The sequence below is a fragment of the Rhinolophus hipposideros genome, assembly GCF_964194185.1.
Source record: "Rhinolophus hipposideros genome assembly, chromosome: 15".
Lineage (NCBI taxonomy): Eukaryota > Metazoa > Chordata > Mammalia > Chiroptera > Rhinolophidae > Rhinolophus > Rhinolophus hipposideros.
In genome coordinates this window covers 50,386,548-50,404,938 of record NC_138061.1, presented here as the reverse complement: position 1 = coordinate 50,404,938, position 18,391 = coordinate 50,386,548, and the positions used below count along the sequence as shown (strand labels likewise).

The window sequence follows — 18,391 nt, the reverse complement described above, 5'->3', positions numbered from 1 at the left end:
TTACTCTACAGCACATGTTGGCAAACTTTTTCTATAAAGAGCTAGATAATAAGCATTGTAGGTTTTGTGTGCCATAAGATCTCTTCCAGTTACAGACTCTGCACTGTGGTGCAAAAGCAGCCATAGGTAATAAGTAACCAAATGGAGTTTGTGTTCCAACAAACTTTATTTACAAAAATAAGCAGTGGGCTGGATTTGGCCTATTAGATTTTCTAAACCCCATTTTAGTTTTACAATATACATCTTTAACTTACCACAGTTAACCTTCAAGTATTCTCATGTGACTTTAGGTATAGTATAGAGAATGCTATTATAAAACAATAACTTTCACTCCCCCTGCTTTGTGCTGCTGTACTCATATATTTTGCTTCTACATGTTATAAACCACACAACACATTATTTTTGCTTTGATACTGATTATATTTTAAAGACGTTTCTAAATGAGGAAAAATATATTTTATATTTACATACATATTTAGCCTCTGGTGTTTCTAATTCCTTTTGTATAGAGTCACATTTCCATTTGGAATTATATTTCTTTTGCCTGAACATCTTCCTCAAACATTTCTTGGTGCACAGATGTGCTGGCAATAAATTCAGCTTTGGCAAGTCTGAAAAAGTGTTTATTTCACTTTCACTTTTGAAAGACAGTTTTGTTGTGTAAAAAATTCTGGGTTGACAGTTTTTTTCCTTTCAGCACTTAAAGAACGTATGTCTTCTGGTTTGCATAGTAGATGATAAATTTGTGTATATATTTATCTTTGTTCCTCTATATGTAATATACCTTTTTAACTCTAGCTGCTTTCAATATTCTCTCTGTCTCTCTCTCTCTCTGCTCATAATCAAAACTTTATTGAAAAACTGACACTAAAAAAGCAGATCACTGTTGTGTACTTACAAAATTAAATGTAATTGCATTATCTTGGTAGATTAACTAGAATTACTGAAGTGATAAGGTTTTCTGTGATGTAACAAATTCAGGAAGTTGTGTGGATCATTAGTGTTGCTTTCTTCTACATGAATACTCTTCCATAAGTCTGGCCTGTTCTCCTGCTGGCAAGCACAACACTGCTGAACAACCTACAAAAATAATCACCGTCAGAGCACGGCTGAACCTGCAGTAATTCTGTAACAACCTGGACATTTTACATCTATAAAATAAGAATTTGGACTTTGAACTAGCCGTTTCCTTTTATGCGTTTTCTTTTCCTCTTCCTAGGACAGATGTAGTAAATCTCTAGCCAAAGGTATGTTGATTCTTTCCCAAGCGCAGCCTGTGCAGACCTCTGAGGTGACACCTTGGTGAGCAGCATGTGATTTAATATTTTCTCTTTATCATTGATTTTCAATAATTTGATTATAATGTTCCTTTCTATGGTGTTCTTTCTGATTATTTTGTTTTGGAAGTCTTAAGTTTCTTGGCATTGAGGGGCTCACGGTTTTCATCAAAATTGGAAGAATTTGGGTCATTATTAAAATATTTTTTTCTGTCTTCTACCCCTATCCTTTTGGGATTCCAGTTACACTTATATTAGACCATGTGGTACTGTTTTACAGGGACTGAGGCTTTCTTTATATATTTCAGGGTTTTTTCCCCTTCTCAGATTCATTTTGAATACTTTTAATTGCTATGTGTTTCAGTGTCACTGATCTTTTCTTTTCTTTTTTTTTAAGATCTAATTGACTTTATTAAGCAATTCATAAATCGAGCAGCATCCCATCTAGCAACTAAATGTGCACTCTCGATCTTTTCTTCAGTACTGTTTAATATGCTGTTAATTCCATCTGCATTGTTTTTCGCTTCAGATATATTTCCATCTCTATGAATTCCTTTTGTTTATTTTTATATCTTCTATTTCTCTTCATGCTATGCTTGTTTTCCTTTTCCTTCTGAATATAAGGATCATATTTATAAGAACTAAAAATCCTTGGCTGTTAATGTCATTATCTCATCATTTCCAGGTCTATTTCAATTGACTGATTTTTCTTTTGGTGCTTTCCCTGCTTCTCCATATGCATAGTAATTTTTGATTGGAGGTTAGACATTGTAATTTTACATTGTTGAGTGCTAGATCGTGTATAGTTAAGTTACTTGCATATTATATTAATTCTCTTCATATTTAATTCTTTCAAGTCATTAAAAAAGTCTGTTAGGACAGATCTAGAGAATCCTTTATATGAGGAGCAATTTGGTCCCACTTCTATGGTATGGTTCTTCTGGTAGTCTCTACCAACTGTTCATGTATTCAGTGATGTCTCTCCTCTCTGGCTGGAGAGAAGTCAAAAGATTTCTGGCACTGTATGAGCACTGAGGATTATTCATTTTACAGCTTCTGGTAGTTGTTTTCCTTGGAAGCTGTTCTGGCCTGGTCTTATGTTTTAGAATTTAGCCAAAGCCTCCTCTGTTTCTCTTCTCTCAGAGATCACAGTCCTGTGCTATTGTCCAATGTCTAAAAACAGGTTTTTCACATATTTTATTTGCTGTTCTAGTTGACAGTAAGGCAGCAATCCTTACAGCAGTTAATTCTTTGTGGATACACGATTTGAATTTCTACATAAAAACTAAAAGGAAGCAAAGTCGAAAATCTCCATTTCTTTTTTCTTTTTTTCATTAAAGTTTATTGGGGTGACAATTGTCAGTAAAGTTACATAGATTTCAGGTGTACAATTCTGTAATACATCATCTATATCGCACATTATGTGCTCACCACCCAGAGTCAGTTCTCCTTCTATCACCATATATTTGACCCTGTTTACTTCTTCTAGAACTCCTCTCCCCACTTACCCTCTGGTAACCACTAAACTATTTCTTTATTCCTTCCAAAAGGGTAGTCTATGTTTCTAAGAAAGAGGCCAAAAATAGTAATATAAACTTAATACGCAGCACGTACTAGTTTTATCTAGTTTTAAACTTAATAGTTTTAAACTTAATATACAGCACATACTATCTAAAGATATTTGAAATTTTTGTCATTTTCTTTCTCATTTCTGAAAGAATCCACAGCAATCCAATGTTTCCTTAAAGTCAGAGCCATTGACATGAATATTCCTTGCTCTCCTCTATGCAGTAATGAGGATGAGCTCATAAAATTACGTGATTAACTTGTTCACCTATTATTTTCCCCTCAAGTATTCCCTTTCCATATGTGAAAAAAAACTATTCAATCTCAGATTTCAAAAAGTAGACAGTTGAATTTAAATAAAAGATAGGAATCTATGAATCTTATGTACAAAGTATGGAAAAATTCACTAAAACAATGTCACAGATAAGTGCTTAGAGGTTACTGTTTTAAAATAACTGAGACAAAGTCAACAGAGAAAATTAAGGTCTTTCTTTCCCACTTTAACTTTTTCTTTTAAAGATCATGCAGCTTTTCAAAGGAATGAAATTTGAAAGCTCTGAGGAACTCTACACGGAATAGCACATTTCAGAACTGATAAACCTTTATTATAATAGTGCTTTTGAAATAAACCCACAGGTCTCTTTCTTTCCCATACATACTAGATTGTAATGTAAATGTTAGTTTTTTTGGTTTGTAACCAAAAAAGAACAATTACCAAAGTTACTCAAATTTAACAATAGATAAAATAGCTGCTGGTTGTAGTGAAGTCATAATGGGCTTTTATAAACTAATAACAGTTGTCAACTACTATTCTCTAGAGACAAATACTCTTTTTTTTTTTTAAGTATAAACTTCAAGTGATTCGTGGGTTCAGTTTTTTTAATCATCTGCCTTGATTTCCATTTCAATAAAATAAAAAATAATCTATGCTCTATAGCAGTGTGCTTCATAGAAACCTAGAAATATGAGGCATCCAATGTGAATCCTGAGAGACAGAGTTATGACAACAGATTTAGGCATAAAAACAAAAAGGCAAAATGTTTTCCAGACTAACAGAAGTACAATGAAAACAGACATTTGGGGTTAAAGAAGGAATACATTTAAAAAAAAAATGTCTTTGGGGCATCAAGTATAAAAAAAGTCTAAAATACAAATGGTTGTTATTTAGCCAATGTTAAAAAACACTTAGAAAAATTCATAGAAGGATGTTTTATTAGTGTTCAAAATAATTGGTAAAATGTCCTCTAAAATATATCATCTTATGAACTTGGCTTTTTATATCTTAAGGATTTATTTAGAAAGGGAACTGGTACAATAAGGAAACATATGGGGTGTTTCCTGCAAAGCTACTTAGAGCTGAACTGTATATGATGGATGATTCCAGAGGCTTATGGTCTTCTGTTTTTTTTCTTCTCCCTTTCTGTAATATTCTACACCAAGAATGTGAAATATAATTTAAAAAATGTTAGTGCTGGAAGGCCAAAGAAATCATATCGACTAATACCCTTCTTTTACAGCTAAGAATAAAAAGTTCAATGACGGTCCTAAGGTCATACAGTTCAACCCAATGCAAAATGGTTTTGGATCTCATTATTTGACTAAAAAATTGTTTTCTTAAGTCACATAAGACTTGAGGTTGCTAAATTCGGTGGGAATTTTAGCCCTTAATTTATTTTAGCAGCATCTAATGATGTAAACCACTCCTTCACATTATAAAAACTTTCCTTTTTCTACACTCTCCTGGTTGTTTTTACCTTTCAGTCTATACCTTCTAATATTCCTTCATGGCTCTTCTTATTGTAGTTATCCCTTAAAGGTTTCTAAGTGTTTTGTCCTAGGCCTCTGTGCTTCTCAATCCACACACTTTCTAGGCAATCTCATATACTTGCAAAGTGTCAGCTACCATCTAAAGGCTGATGTTCCAAACCTATATTCAATTGTCTGTGGCACAACTGGGTTTTCTACAAGTAAACCCAAAACTAAAAGATCCTAAAATTAAGTTAATCTTCCCCAACCCATCCATCTCTGACATTTCTTATCTTAGTCAATAACACCACTATTACTTAACTATTCCCCAACCCAGAAAATTGTCTGCTATACTTGACTATTTAGTGGACAAAAAAGGGGTCACATACTAAATCTGATAAGCTCAGCCTACATGGCAGGTCTTAGCAAACTCAGAGACCAAAAGTAACCACACAGGATAGTGTGTACATAAAAATGCCTAACTAAGGTGGGCTAAAGCGGGAAGTCACATCTTTACTCTGAAGCTTCCTTGATAATGTCAATCTTTACCTTAAGTGAGCCTGTCTATTGACTTTCTGCATCAGAGTAACACACTTTTGATATGTCAGAGTAATCTTCTTCTCCAGACCCCTCAAGGCAGGCACCAGAGCATAAGACCACAGAACTTCTCTGTTACCTTGTTGTCCACATACCGTCTCTATGTACTGTAAATGTTTGCTAGTCTATGCCCACCAATGTAAAAGAAGTACGTGTCTCTCCCATTGTGTACTTTATCCAATCCCAGAAATATCCCCACTTTACTTTCTCCCACCCCCTTCATCTACCATCAATGGATTTTATGTAACCCTCCTTACATCTCCTCCTTTTCTTCTAATGTATAAAATAAGCTGCAAAACTGCCATTCTCTGGAGCATTTTCTCAATCTGCTGAGATTTTGCTTCCCAGCAATCGTTGTTAGCTTGGCTCAAATAAACTCATAAAAATTCTTTACAGGTTTGGATGTTTCTTATATCGACCACTCTTAGAGCCAGAACATGACATTCCTCATATCTAATTGGAAAGCACATCCTTTCATTCTATTTTCTAAAACCTCTAATTTTTCCAGTTTGCTCTACTACCACCATCTTAGTCCAGACCACCAAAGCCCCTTTCTTATATCAGCTACATTGTATTTGGACTCACTTTATTCCAGCCTTCCTCCCATTTAAACAACTACTATCCTGAGATTGGTATTTATCATTCTCACCTATAAAATAATTACACATAGCATGGTTTTTAGCTGTATTTAGACTTTACATAAATGGTTGCATTGTGTACAACCTTCTACAACAGCCTTTTATACTCACTAATGCTCTGAGATTTATCCAAATTGAATCATATTTCTGGATCATTCACTTAAAAGTCCTGTGTAAAAGTTCATATACATATATATGTAAATAAGATTTATTTATCCATTGAAAAATGAGATTTTTTTTCCTTCTCTGTTATAAACAAACAGAAGACTACAGTAACAGCACTTGTCAATGTTTTGTTTCTTATGTAAATTTGGCCAACATTTTTCCTTTTAGAGCTTTGTGTTTCACATTTTACTCCTTATGCCATCTGGAATTTACTTTTGTAAGGTAAGAAGCCAATTGTAACAGCACCATTTATTGAATAACCTGCTCAATCTTTTGATTTACAATGTTAATTCTATCACATGTCAAATTTCCATGTATGCAAGGTTTCTCTAATCTGATTCTACAGTCTTTCTTACACCAATACTTTACCATTTTGATTATTATGGTTTTAGAAATATATCTTAATATGTGGTTTAGATAAACCTTTCTCCATTTTCTACTCAAAATTTATCTTAGTTATGAGTATGATTTTATTCTTTCATTTAATTTTTATAGTAAGTTCATCAGTTCCTGTTGGGGTTTTGATTAGCATTGCACTGAGTTTACAAATTCATGTGGAGGGGAAACCTCACAACTTTTACAATGTTGTCTTTATATTCATTGACATGGTATAGCTCTTCATTTATTTCCTATCTTTTTTTATGTTCTTCAATAAAGTTTACTCTTCTCAATAAACATCTTAAAGATTTTTTATTAGTTTCATCCCTAGATACCTTCAAATAATTTGTTTTTAATAACCACTTCTATATTTATAAATACAATTCCATGTGAGACTATACCTCAGTTTCCTCACCTATAATACAGGGATTCTAATATCTCACAAGGCTGCTGAGAAGATTCAATGAGAATATATGAAAATGCCTGCTTTAATAGTTTCTCTTGCTTTTCCTAAAATCTAAAGTATTAAAACCCAAAGACTAAAATTATATAACACATTCATGAGAAAATTTCCAATCATGCCTTTAAATCTCAAGAGAACAAAATTGACTTGTTCCAAACGAGGGCAACAAGGGTTAAAAAGGTATAAGTTTGGAAGATGTACCGTTTCTGCAAAGAGTAAAGCAACAAGCTCTTTAGAGTCAAAAAACCTTTTTTCTGTTTGTCATTTTGGCAAAGAAATTTAACACTCTTTCAAAGATGTTGATAGCTAGTAATGTTAATAGCCTTTCTAATTTCTGTAAGAAAATCTCACATATTCAGGATTTTGCTTTGACTGTGTTACCATGCTTATTAACAGACAAAAGGTAGGAACTAACTCCTTAGAGTCAGAAACTATCAATAGTTTCAAGTTGCTTTCTGGAAGGAAATGGGATAGTTTCCAATTCCCTCAAAACTTACTTCAAGCTATTGGAATAAATGACAACATCCTAGAGTGGGTAATATCATCTGATTTTGACAAAAATTTGCTTCTACTTCAAGCTAACCCAGTTCAAATACTGTTAGCACATAGAGCTGGAAGGTCTTGGAGCTCCAGTCAAGATGGTAGAGTAGGCATATAATGTGTGTGTATCCTCTCAGGATCACATCAGAATTACAACTAAACTAGAGCAACCGTCACTGAGAATTGCCTGAGTCTAGTTCAACAGAAGTCCTATAACTAAGGAAATACAGAAGAAGCCATGACAGGAGGGGCAGAGACACCAAACGGGCTCATCCCACAGCCACACGCGGCGTTTAAAAATCAGGAGGAATATCTTAGCTGCAGAGGACCCCCTGAGGAGTGAGAGGTCCCAGCCCCAAACCAGGCTCCCCAGCCCAGGCTTCCAGTGCTGGTAAGAGAAGTTCTCACAACTTCTGGCTGTGAAAACCAGTTGGAGATTGTGGCTGAGGGAGATGGGGAGCTGGAGTTCCAGGCAATACTCTTAAAGGGTCACGCACAGACTTACTCGCTGATGGACTCACTTGCTCTGAGCTCCAGCGCTAGGGCAGTAGCAGCTTGAAAGGTTCCAGGGGCGAAAAGGGAGGAATTGAATTGTCTGGCCTCAAAGTGAGGGCTGGAGAAACAGCTTTCTCCCAGACAGAAGTGCTTGCAGAAGCCACTGTTTCTTTGTTGAGCTCTCCCCACTCCCAACATGCGGAGGCAGGCAGCCTGCATATCTGAGTGCCCATCAACTTGGCTTACACCATTTGTTGACCTGCCCTAGTGATTCCCTGAGATCCCATCCCATCCAACTTGTGGGCCCACCCTAGCCGCTTTCAGTGGTTTTCCCATACAAATGGCCTGTCTTGGCTTATGCTACAGATATTTCTAAAATCTCTCAAAGGGTCATCATACCAAACAAGCAGCATCTGGCCTTGGTGTGCCCTGTACCTCTTGCTGAGCAGCCCCAAAACTGGCAGCTGGCCTCAGTTTACAGTATAGCCTCTCCCAGGCACTTCCAAGCACAGCACAGATGGAAGAAATCTGCAGATTGCTTTCTGGTCCCTACCAAGTAGCTCTGCGTGGGATCCAAAGACTCCAGGCACGGTACAGGGAACTTGGTCTGCAGTGGGGCCCCTCCCAGGAGGCCCTGGGAGTGGCAGACCTGGTGGCTGGCTTCAGACTGTGACAGAGTACCCTCAGGCTATCTCCACCTATGACACACCCAATGAGCAGACTGGGCGGGCACCAAAGTCCTGCTAAAGCAAGTTCTGCTCCATAGAGTCAGACCTGTACAACAGCTCCTCCCCTATAGTCATGGCCAGTCCTCAGAAACAATCAACCTGAGGGCCAATCCCTACCATCAATGTGCAAATAGCAACCAAGGCTCAACTGCAACAGGAGCGCAAATAAAACCCACAAAATGGACACACATGCAGCACCCATTTCAGGTAACCAGGGAGATTGCGCTACGGGGCCCCACAGAACACCTACCTACTATAGAAGGCCATTGTACTAACACTGGGAGACACAGCAGCTGTATTTAATACGTAGAAACAAACACAGGGATGCAGCCAACATGGGGAGACAAAGAAACATGTTCTAAATGAAGGAACAAAACAGAGTTCCAGAAAAAGAACTAAGCAAAATAAAGACAAGAAATCTATCAGATGCAGAGCTCAAAAACACTGATTATTAGAATGCTCAATGATCTCAGTGACAACTTCAACAAAGAGATAGGGAACATAAAATTGGAGCTAGAAAACATAAAAAAAACAAACCCGAAATGAAGAATACAATAACTGAAATGAAGAACACATTAGAGAGAATCAACAGTAGATTAGATGAAGTGGAGGACTAATTTGAAAGACAAGGTACCAAGCAACACCCAATTAGAACATCAAAAAGAAAAAAATGAGGATCATTTAAGGGGCCTTTGGGACAATAAGTGCACCAACATTCACACCATAGGGGCACCAGAAGGAGAAGAGAGAGCAAGGAATGAAAAACCTATTTGAAGAAATAATGATGGAAAACTCCCCTAACCTGGTGAAGGAAATGGATAGTCAAGCCCAGGAAGAACAGAGAGTCCCAAAAAAGATCAACCCAAAGAGGCCCGCACCAAGACAAATCATAATTAAAATGCTGAAGGTTAAAGACAAAGAAAAAATCTTAAAAGCGGCAAGAGAAAGGCACCTAGTTACCTACAAGGGAGCTCCCATAAGACTGTCAGCTGATTTCTCAACAGAAACTTTGCTGGCCAGAAGGGATTGGCAGAAAATATTGAAAGTGATGTAAAGCAAGGACCTACAACCAAGATTACTCTATATAGTAAAGCTATCATTTAAAATTGAAAGAGAGATAAATAGCTCCCCAGACAATAAAAAGCTAAAGGAGTTCATCAGCACCACATCAGTATTACAAGAAATGTTAAGGGGACTTCTTTAAGAAGAAAAAAAGATCGAAAATACAAATAATAAAATGGCAATAACTACAATATTGTAAATAGATTTGGAAAGACATAAACAAGACACAGGGTGACTGAATGGATAAGAAAACAAGACCGTTACATATACTGCCTACAAAAGACTCACTTCAGATTGAAAGACACATACAAACTGAAATTCAAGGATGGAAAAAGATATTCCATGAAAATGAAAAGGAAAATAAAAAGCTGGGATAGCAATACTTATCAACAGACAAAATAGACTTTAAAAGAAAGGCTAAAACAAGAGAGAAAGAAAGACCCAGTAATCCCACTTCTGGGTATTTATCGAAAGAAACCCAAATACTACGTCGAAGGAACATGTGCATCTATATGTTTATTGCAGCACTGTTTACAATGGCCAAGATATGGAGGCAACTTGGGTGTCCCTGTATGGATGAATGGATAAAGAAGAGGTCACACACACACACACACACACACACACACACACACTCAGCAATATAACACAGCCTTAAAAAAGAATGAAATCTTGCCATCTGCAACAACATGGATGGACCTAGAGAGTATTGTGCTGACTGGAATAAGTCAGACAGAGAAAAACAAATGCCATATGATTTTACTTATATGTGGAATCTAAAGAACAAAATAAACAAACAAACAAAGACAAAAATAGACTCACAGCTACACAGAACATTTTGATGGTTGCCAGGTGGGATGGGGGTAGTAGGGATGGGTGAAAAAGGTGAAGGACACAAAGAAATGGAAAGACATTCCGTGCTCATGGATTGGAAGAATCAACATAGTTAAAATGGCCATATTACCCAAAGCAATATACAGATTTAATGTAATCCCCATCAAAATCCCAATGGCATTTTTTAAAGAAATAGAACAAAAAATCATCAGATTTGTTTGGAACCACAAAAGACCCCGAATAGCCAAAGCAATCTTAAGAAAAAAGAACAATACTGGAGGTATTGCCCTCCCTGACTTTAGCTTGTACTACAGCGCTACAATAATCAAAACAGCATGGTATTGGCAGAAAAACAGACACATAGACCAATGGAATAGAATTGAGAACCCAGAAATAAAACCACATAAATATGGACAGATAATTTTTGACAAAGAAGCTAAAAACATACAATGGAGGAAAGACAGCCTCTTCAATAAATGGTGCTGGGAGAATTGGATAGCCACGTGCAAAAGAATGAAACTGGACTGCTATCTGTCACCATGTACCAAAATTAATTCAAAATGGATCAAAGATTTAAGCATAAGACCTGACACAATAAACTGCATAGAAGAAAACATAGGTACTAAACTTATGGACCTTGGGTTCAAAGAGCATTTTATGAATTTGACTCCAAAGGCAAGGGAAGTAAAAGCTAAAATAAACAAATGGACTATATGAAACTTAAAAGCTTCTGCATAGCAAAAGAAACCATCGACAAAATAAAGAGGCAACCGACTGAATGGGAGAAGATTTTTGCAAACAGTGCCTCCGATAAGGGGCTAATATCCAAAATATACAAGGAACTCATGAAGCTCAACAACAAAAAAACAAACAACCGAATTGAAAAATGGGCAGAGGACCTGAAGAGACATTTCTCCAAAGAGGACATACAAATGGCAAATAGACATATGAAAAAATGCTCAACATCACTAATCATCAGAGAAATGCAAATAAAAACCACAATGAGATATCACCTCACCCCAGTCAGAATGGCTGTCATCAACAAGACAAATAGTCACAAGTGTTGGAGAGGCTGTGGAGAAAAAGGAAGCCTCATACACTGTTGGGAATGCAGACTGGTGCAACCGTTATGGAAGGCAGTATAGAGGTTCCTCAAAAAATTACGAATAGAATTACCATGTGACCCAGCAATCCCTCTCCTGGGTATCTACCCAAAAAATCTGAAAACATTTATACATAAAGACACGTGTGCTCCAATGTTCATTGCAGCTTTGTTTACGGTGGCCACGACATGGAAACAACCAAAATGTCGTTCGACAGATGAATGGATAAAGAAGTTGTGATATATATACACAATGGAATACTATTCAGTGGTAAGAAAAGATGATATAGGAACATTTGTGACAACATGGATGGATCTTGAGAGTATAATGCTAAGTGAAATAAGTCAGACAGAAAAAGTTGAGAACCCTATGATTTCACTGATATGTGGTATATAAACCAAAAACAACAAAAGAACAAGACAAACAAATGAGAAACAAGAACTCATAGACACAGACAATAGTTTAGTGGCTACCAGAAGGTAAGGGGGGTGGGGGGAGGGAGATGAGGGTAAGCGGGATCAAATATATGGTGATGGAAGGAGAACTGACTCTGGGTGGTGAACACACAATGACGTAATACAGAATTGTACACCTGAAATCTATGTAATTTCACTAACAATTGTCACCCCAATAAATAAATAAAAAAGAAAAGAAAAAGGTGAAGGAATTAAAAAACACAAATTGATAGTTACAAAATAGTCAGAAGGATGTAAAGTATAGCGTAATGAACATAGTCAACACTATTGTAATAACTATATATGATGTCAGACGGGTACTAGATTTATTGGGGTGATCACTTTGTAAGTTATATAAATGTCTAATCACTATGTTGTACACCTGAAACTAATATAATATTGTATGTCAAGTGTAACTTAAGAATAAAATAAAAATTAATTTAAAAAAGCTAAATGGTCTTTCCAATTTCATGTGGCTGTTTTTCTTGGCAATGTGAAAGTCAATTTTATAGAATCCTTTAAAAAGATTTTTTGACAGAACAAGTTCAACTGCATTCTAGTAGTTTCAACTGAAACTTCTACTTACAAAAAAAGAATCCTAACTGTAGAATATATTTCAAAAATGGAAAAGTATAAGGTGTTTCAACTTTCCCAAGTTCATATTTAGGTTGGTGAGAATACTGCCACCTTAAAACTGAGGATTTACGTTGCATCATCTTTGGTGATTAAGCAGTTTCATTACTTTCATTTTTTTTAAAAGTTGGGATGAAAGACAGTGGTGGGGTACGTCTGTGACCTCAATATGACGATGACAATAAATACAGAATTTACAACTGTGCACAAGAGTGGCCATTAATAACACAACACGACTAAAAAAAAAAATCATATTCTCTTTCCCCCCCAACTATCTTTAAAGTAACGGGAACAACTCTAGCATGTGGAAAGAACCCCTACGAATCAATACTAAGAAGACAGTCAATGTGGACATTTTACCAAAGAAAATATTTGAATGGTTAATACGTAAGTTAAAAGATGCTCAACATCACTATCATCCGTGAAATGCAAATTAAAACTACAATGAGAAAAATACACTGGAATCCCTGTAATCAAGAAGAGTGGCCCTACCAAGGGTTAGAAAGGATATTGGGAGACTGGAACAGTTGTGCACGGCTGGTGGAAATGCAAAGCGTACAGTCGCTTCGGAAAACAGTTTTGCAATTTATTAAAAAGCATATACTTACCATATGACCAAGACATTCCACTCCTAAGTATCTATCCCAAGAGAAACAAAAACGTATGTCCATGCAAAGACTTACAGGCAAATGTCGGTTATTCTTAATAGTTCAAAATGGAGAACAATCTAAATGTTTTTGATTTGGTGAGTGAATAAATAAAATGTGGTGTTTCCATAGAGTAGAATACTACTCAGCAATAAAAATAAGTAACAACAATATACGCTACAATATGGATGTACCTCAAAAGCATTATGATACGTAGAAGAAGCCAGATGCGAGAGACGTAGAAGAAGCCAGATGCGAGAGACGACATATTGCGAGTCCGTTTATATAACATTTTTAGGAAACACTTAACTAGTGACACGCTTAACTAAGGGTAGGAGCAGGGTTTGACTGCAAAACAGGAACAAAGGAACTTTCGGGGGGTGGGGGGAAGGGGGAAGCAGCAGTCTAAAGCTGGATAGTTATGATGTTTGCACAACAATAGGTGAATTTTATGGTATGTAAAATACATCTCAATGAAGCTTTAAAAAAAGTAACAGGACAAAAACCATAACTAGTTCCTCAAACCATCCGTAGAACTTAGGTTAAGAATTTATATATTATCTATACTTGGATTGATTAAACAGTTGATTGTTTATTATTAAACAGGAATTTTCAATAACCTTCATTACTAAAATTATTTGCCCTCAATTTTTAAGAAAAGCTTATCTTTTACTACAAAATAAACACAAGTCTGCCACAGTTCTCAATACAGAGTTAACTGAGTAGCATTACATTTCCGTACAGAGAAATGAAAGCCGCTAGAAGAGGCTACTTTTCCTTGCTCTTACTCTAGCTCACCTTCGGCATTTTCCCTGTACCTAACGTGAAGATATGCCCTGGCTTACTTACACTGTTAAAAATTGTCAGGACAACCTTTGTTGGCCCCTTTTCATTCCCTAAAGTGTGCTGGGTTGGATGATATATTATACAATCCACCTGTATATAGCAGAATTACTCTCAGCCTTAACTTCCATTAACAAGAAAGGGAACCCTGAAGGCTTTGAAGGCCTTAGTTATAAATCATACAACCATAAAAATTTCACTGTGAGTCATTTTACATTTGAGGATCTGGGGCACAGAAGAATTAAAATGAGAACCCCCAAATGACATGTTTTAGATTAAGGGTTTTTAACACTACCACAACCACCCTTTATCGAATAAGAGTTTCTGGTGGGTATAGTACTATTTCTGCAGGGTGAGTACGTTTTGGTCTTGGAGGTGGTAACTATTACCATCTCCATTTCACAGAAGAGGAAAGAGGTTTGGAGAAGCTAATTACCTTGCCTAACGTTAGAGGTGGTTAAGTGGCGGAAGTGGGATGCAAACCTAGGTCAGCCTGACTCTAAACACTGTCTCTTAACTTCTCAGCACAATGCCTCTTAGGAAAGGGTACATGGGTGTGTGCATGCACCAGTGTGCACAGTATCCAAAGCAATTCTCCAGTTGAGGTCTGTCCATAAGACTAGGGACTCCAAGAGTTGGTTTAAGGGAGTCTGTATCACTAAGAAATTATATGTAAGATTTCCTATGTGTACATATAAATTTTCTTCTACAGAAAGAATGTAGAGCCCGATCCTCAAAAGTATTTATGACACAAGAAAAATGAAGAATCTTTGGCATGGAGGCTCGTATATATATTTTACACGAGCATCATAGTCATAACTAGAAGATCTGTCAAACAACATAATTAATAAGCACTTACTGAGAGGCAGTATATAGTAGATAAATATCATAATTATATAATGAGGTATTTCAGATTTTTAAAAAATGAGGGTCAAGCCTTCATTTGATGCAGAATATGACCCAGCAGTCACAGCAAAGAGCAATGAATGATGGTAGAGATGTTTAGTACTGGTGGCTACACTCTGTTAAAGTAGCTGAATTTTCTCATATGCTATATTGACCTAACGTAAAATGAATTAAGTATACAAAATAAGAAAGATATTTCATTTGAGGATAACAAGGACACTGAGTTGCATTAAATCAAAGAATTTTGTGCTTCTATTTCTTGATAACTAATACGAGTTGGTTTTCTTAAAATGGGCAGTAATACCGGTAGGAATTTTAGGAGCCACTCATTTTTTTTTTAAGAGTATGTGTCCTTTTAGCTTTTGTAAAAATATTACCTTCAACTCCTCATGCAACATAGGGACAATCTACTAGCATTTATGTTCTGGGGTAACATGCAGCCAGATACCCCAGAACAATTACATATACCACTGTTACGTGACTGAAATTATTTCCACACAGATTGGTATACAGGACAATAGTAACTGCATTGGTTCAAATTAATTGCCTCTGAATATAACAACCACTGGTACATAAGTGTCCTGTTGGTGGAACTCAGTTGATATTAAATATATATAACTTACTGAAAATATATTTATATATACTGACACTGAATATGTAACAATTTCAGACAGCATTATAAAAGCTAGAAATTTATGAATAAAATGCCGCTAGTTCAGCAAAAGTGGAGAGGATTCAGCACTACGAACATTTTTTTTACATTGAGAGGAATTCTCTCTTGATTGAAACCACCCAAAGATGTCACCCTGCAGTGGTATTGGAGGAAGGTAACAAGACACAGGAGTGGTGCTGGCAGAGATGTGGACAGCACCCATTTGGCTGTTTAGTGGGCCAAGACAGTGTCAGGGGTAAGCGTGAAACCCACTTACTGCTTTGGAGGGGCTAAGAAGGGAACAAAGTAAGTGTCATGGGAGGTGGCATTATGGTCTGCTGGCTTTCGGCCATGTAGGAAATACTGGCATCTGTGTACATATTGAGTATTTACTGGGGGCAACATACCTAAAGGTACCTGTCCTCAGCTGTCACAAAGTACTGAGTGCTGCTTTTTAATGCATATACTGATATTACTTTATCATTTCTTTATGTCTTTAACAGATAGGGAAAAGAAAGCCAGTTACTATCATCCTTGATTTGATTCTGGCCTATTTTTTCTTTCAACCTTTCCATAAAACAAATGAGTAATCACAAATGGACATTTCCTCCCAGTTCAGAGAATATAGCAAATATGAACACGCGGACTATGTATTCAGATAACTAAACAGCTTTGGGGAGAAGGATCTCCCACCGCACATACACCGCACATATCTGCACTGATTAAATAAAGGGGATCTTTCAGACTTTCACAGTTTATCTGGGATTTCTTCAGTTTCATGTGTCCTTATAAATTTGCAGGATGCTCTTTCAGTGGTTGCTCTACCTATGAATTAACGTTTGTAAGGTTGAAATTAGAGTTCTATCACACTAAACTTTACACAGAGGAAATATATTTAATAGTCAACCCTAAGCAGACTATCAAAACTGTACATGTGCAGTATTGAGTAAAAGAAATTAGAAGAATAGTGACATATCTCCTCCATAACTAGAAAAACAAGTAAAACTGAGATCCCGTTATCAATTTGCAGCATTATGGACATTTACAAAGAACCACATATAGTGCTATTCTTTTCCACACTGTTCGTTCTTTCCCACATCAGAGAAGAGTGTTATAGCCCTGAGCCTAAGGGAAGAAAAAGACAAGCAAGGGCAGGAGGCTTCGTCTCTGATCCATGAAAGGGCTAGAGTGATTGAACATCATCCATAATATGAAGACCGAGTGATTAGGAAATACCAAAGATGGGGCTTCTGTGATCTTCACATTAACTATGTCCCTGGCTTGAAAACAAATGAAGAAATAAGATAGTAATATTCCATGATCGATGAAAACTTGATCGGTCTATTAGTTTTTCTTACTGATTTCTCCTCCGAATTCTCCAGATCCTCATTCAAATTTCACTTCTCTTCTTTAGCACCCCGCTTCTCTCTCTGACTCCAAGGCAATTTTAAGTGAGAGTATGATTTATATGTCAATTAGAGAATGGGAAACACTGAGTTAAGGAAAAAAAATTAGACACAAAAAATGGATTTGCCAAAACTCACCATCAGAGGGCACAACAGTACTGCAATAAACAACTCCCAAATTCTGCCAAGAAGAAAGCCTCTGGTGCACCTAGAAAATACAAAAAAGACACATCTACAGTCAGGACTGAACAACAAATGTTATATGTGTATGTGTGTGTATATAACAAATAATAGCTTTCTGTTTATTTAATATGTATTATTTGTAGAAAAGTTAAAAAATGCAGATAAAAGAAAATAGAAGTCTCTGAAACTCCTATCATCGTAAGATAATACTAATGAACATTGTGGTTTGTTTTCAAGATTTTATACAAACACATTTACATGTATACACATCACACAAATTTTTTCATCTACTTTTTAAAACACTTAATATTGGCTTTAAGTGCTTGCTATCAAGTATAAACTAAACTTTCTTGCTTCTTCCTCAAGCTGGCTTTTAGACCTGCATTTCCATCATGTTTTTTATGAGGAATAACCAGTTAGTAAGTAGTTGTATCATGAATTCACTGTTACTGGGTAAACATCTAGTCTTTGTGTTCACTCTCCTTTAAAAAAGAAAAAACTTGGTCAGGCGACCTCATTCCTTAATCATTACCATCTTCTGAATGTTAGAAGGAAATCACTCACACTCATATGTGCCTTTACAACTTCCTCAAAGAGTGGAGTCATTGTGTAGTTAGGTCTGAAATGTAGGTTCTCAAAATTAAACTAAGCTTCAGAAAGATTAATGAATATGTTTCTGACTTGCCAAGTGCTTAATTTATCCCTTGGTGCCTTTTAATTTCCCAGCCCCAAAAAGTACTAAAGGAGGGAAATAAAGAAGGCATTCACTTACTAAAAACCAATGTATCAGCATCAGAGTCAAATATTATACTCCACTCCATCAGCCCAAAGAAAAATCCCTCAGGACTCTACACGCATACCTTAACACAACTATGGCATAGAACAGACTTTACACTCTTCATGTGAATATCGTTAACTCCCACCTGCTTCCCACTGAAGAGAGCATACAGAAATGTGAGCCTAGCATTTATTAAAAAGTGTAAATAGTCATTTACAATCACTTGAGACTGACTTCAGAGCTGATCACGACACATTAATGTGTTTTGACACCGGCATCGAGAATCTTTAAGTTGCTAT

At 36.4% G+C, this 18,391-nt stretch overlaps 1 protein-coding gene and 1 pseudogene across 2 annotated transcripts in view; both read right to left on the bottom strand.

Annotated features, from left to right (window-relative positions):
• MCU (mitochondrial calcium uniporter) overlaps nucleotides 1–18,391 on the bottom strand; it is a 185,299-nt gene that overhangs the window by 27,988 nt on the left and 138,920 nt on the right. The window contains exon 2 of the mRNA XM_081074359.1: nucleotides 17,270–17,339. Coding sequence (XP_080930485.1) covers nucleotides 17,270–17,339 — 70 coding nt within the window. The remainder of the gene's footprint in view (nucleotides 1–17,269; nucleotides 17,340–18,391) is intronic.
• Nucleotides 998–13,592, bottom strand: LOC308508207 (small ribosomal subunit protein eS27-like; annotated as a pseudogene). Its single transcript has 2 exons — nucleotides 13,538–13,592; nucleotides 998–1,298 (listed from the first exon to the last, which is right to left on the bottom strand). The product of its transcript is annotated as a small ribosomal subunit protein eS27-like (transcript).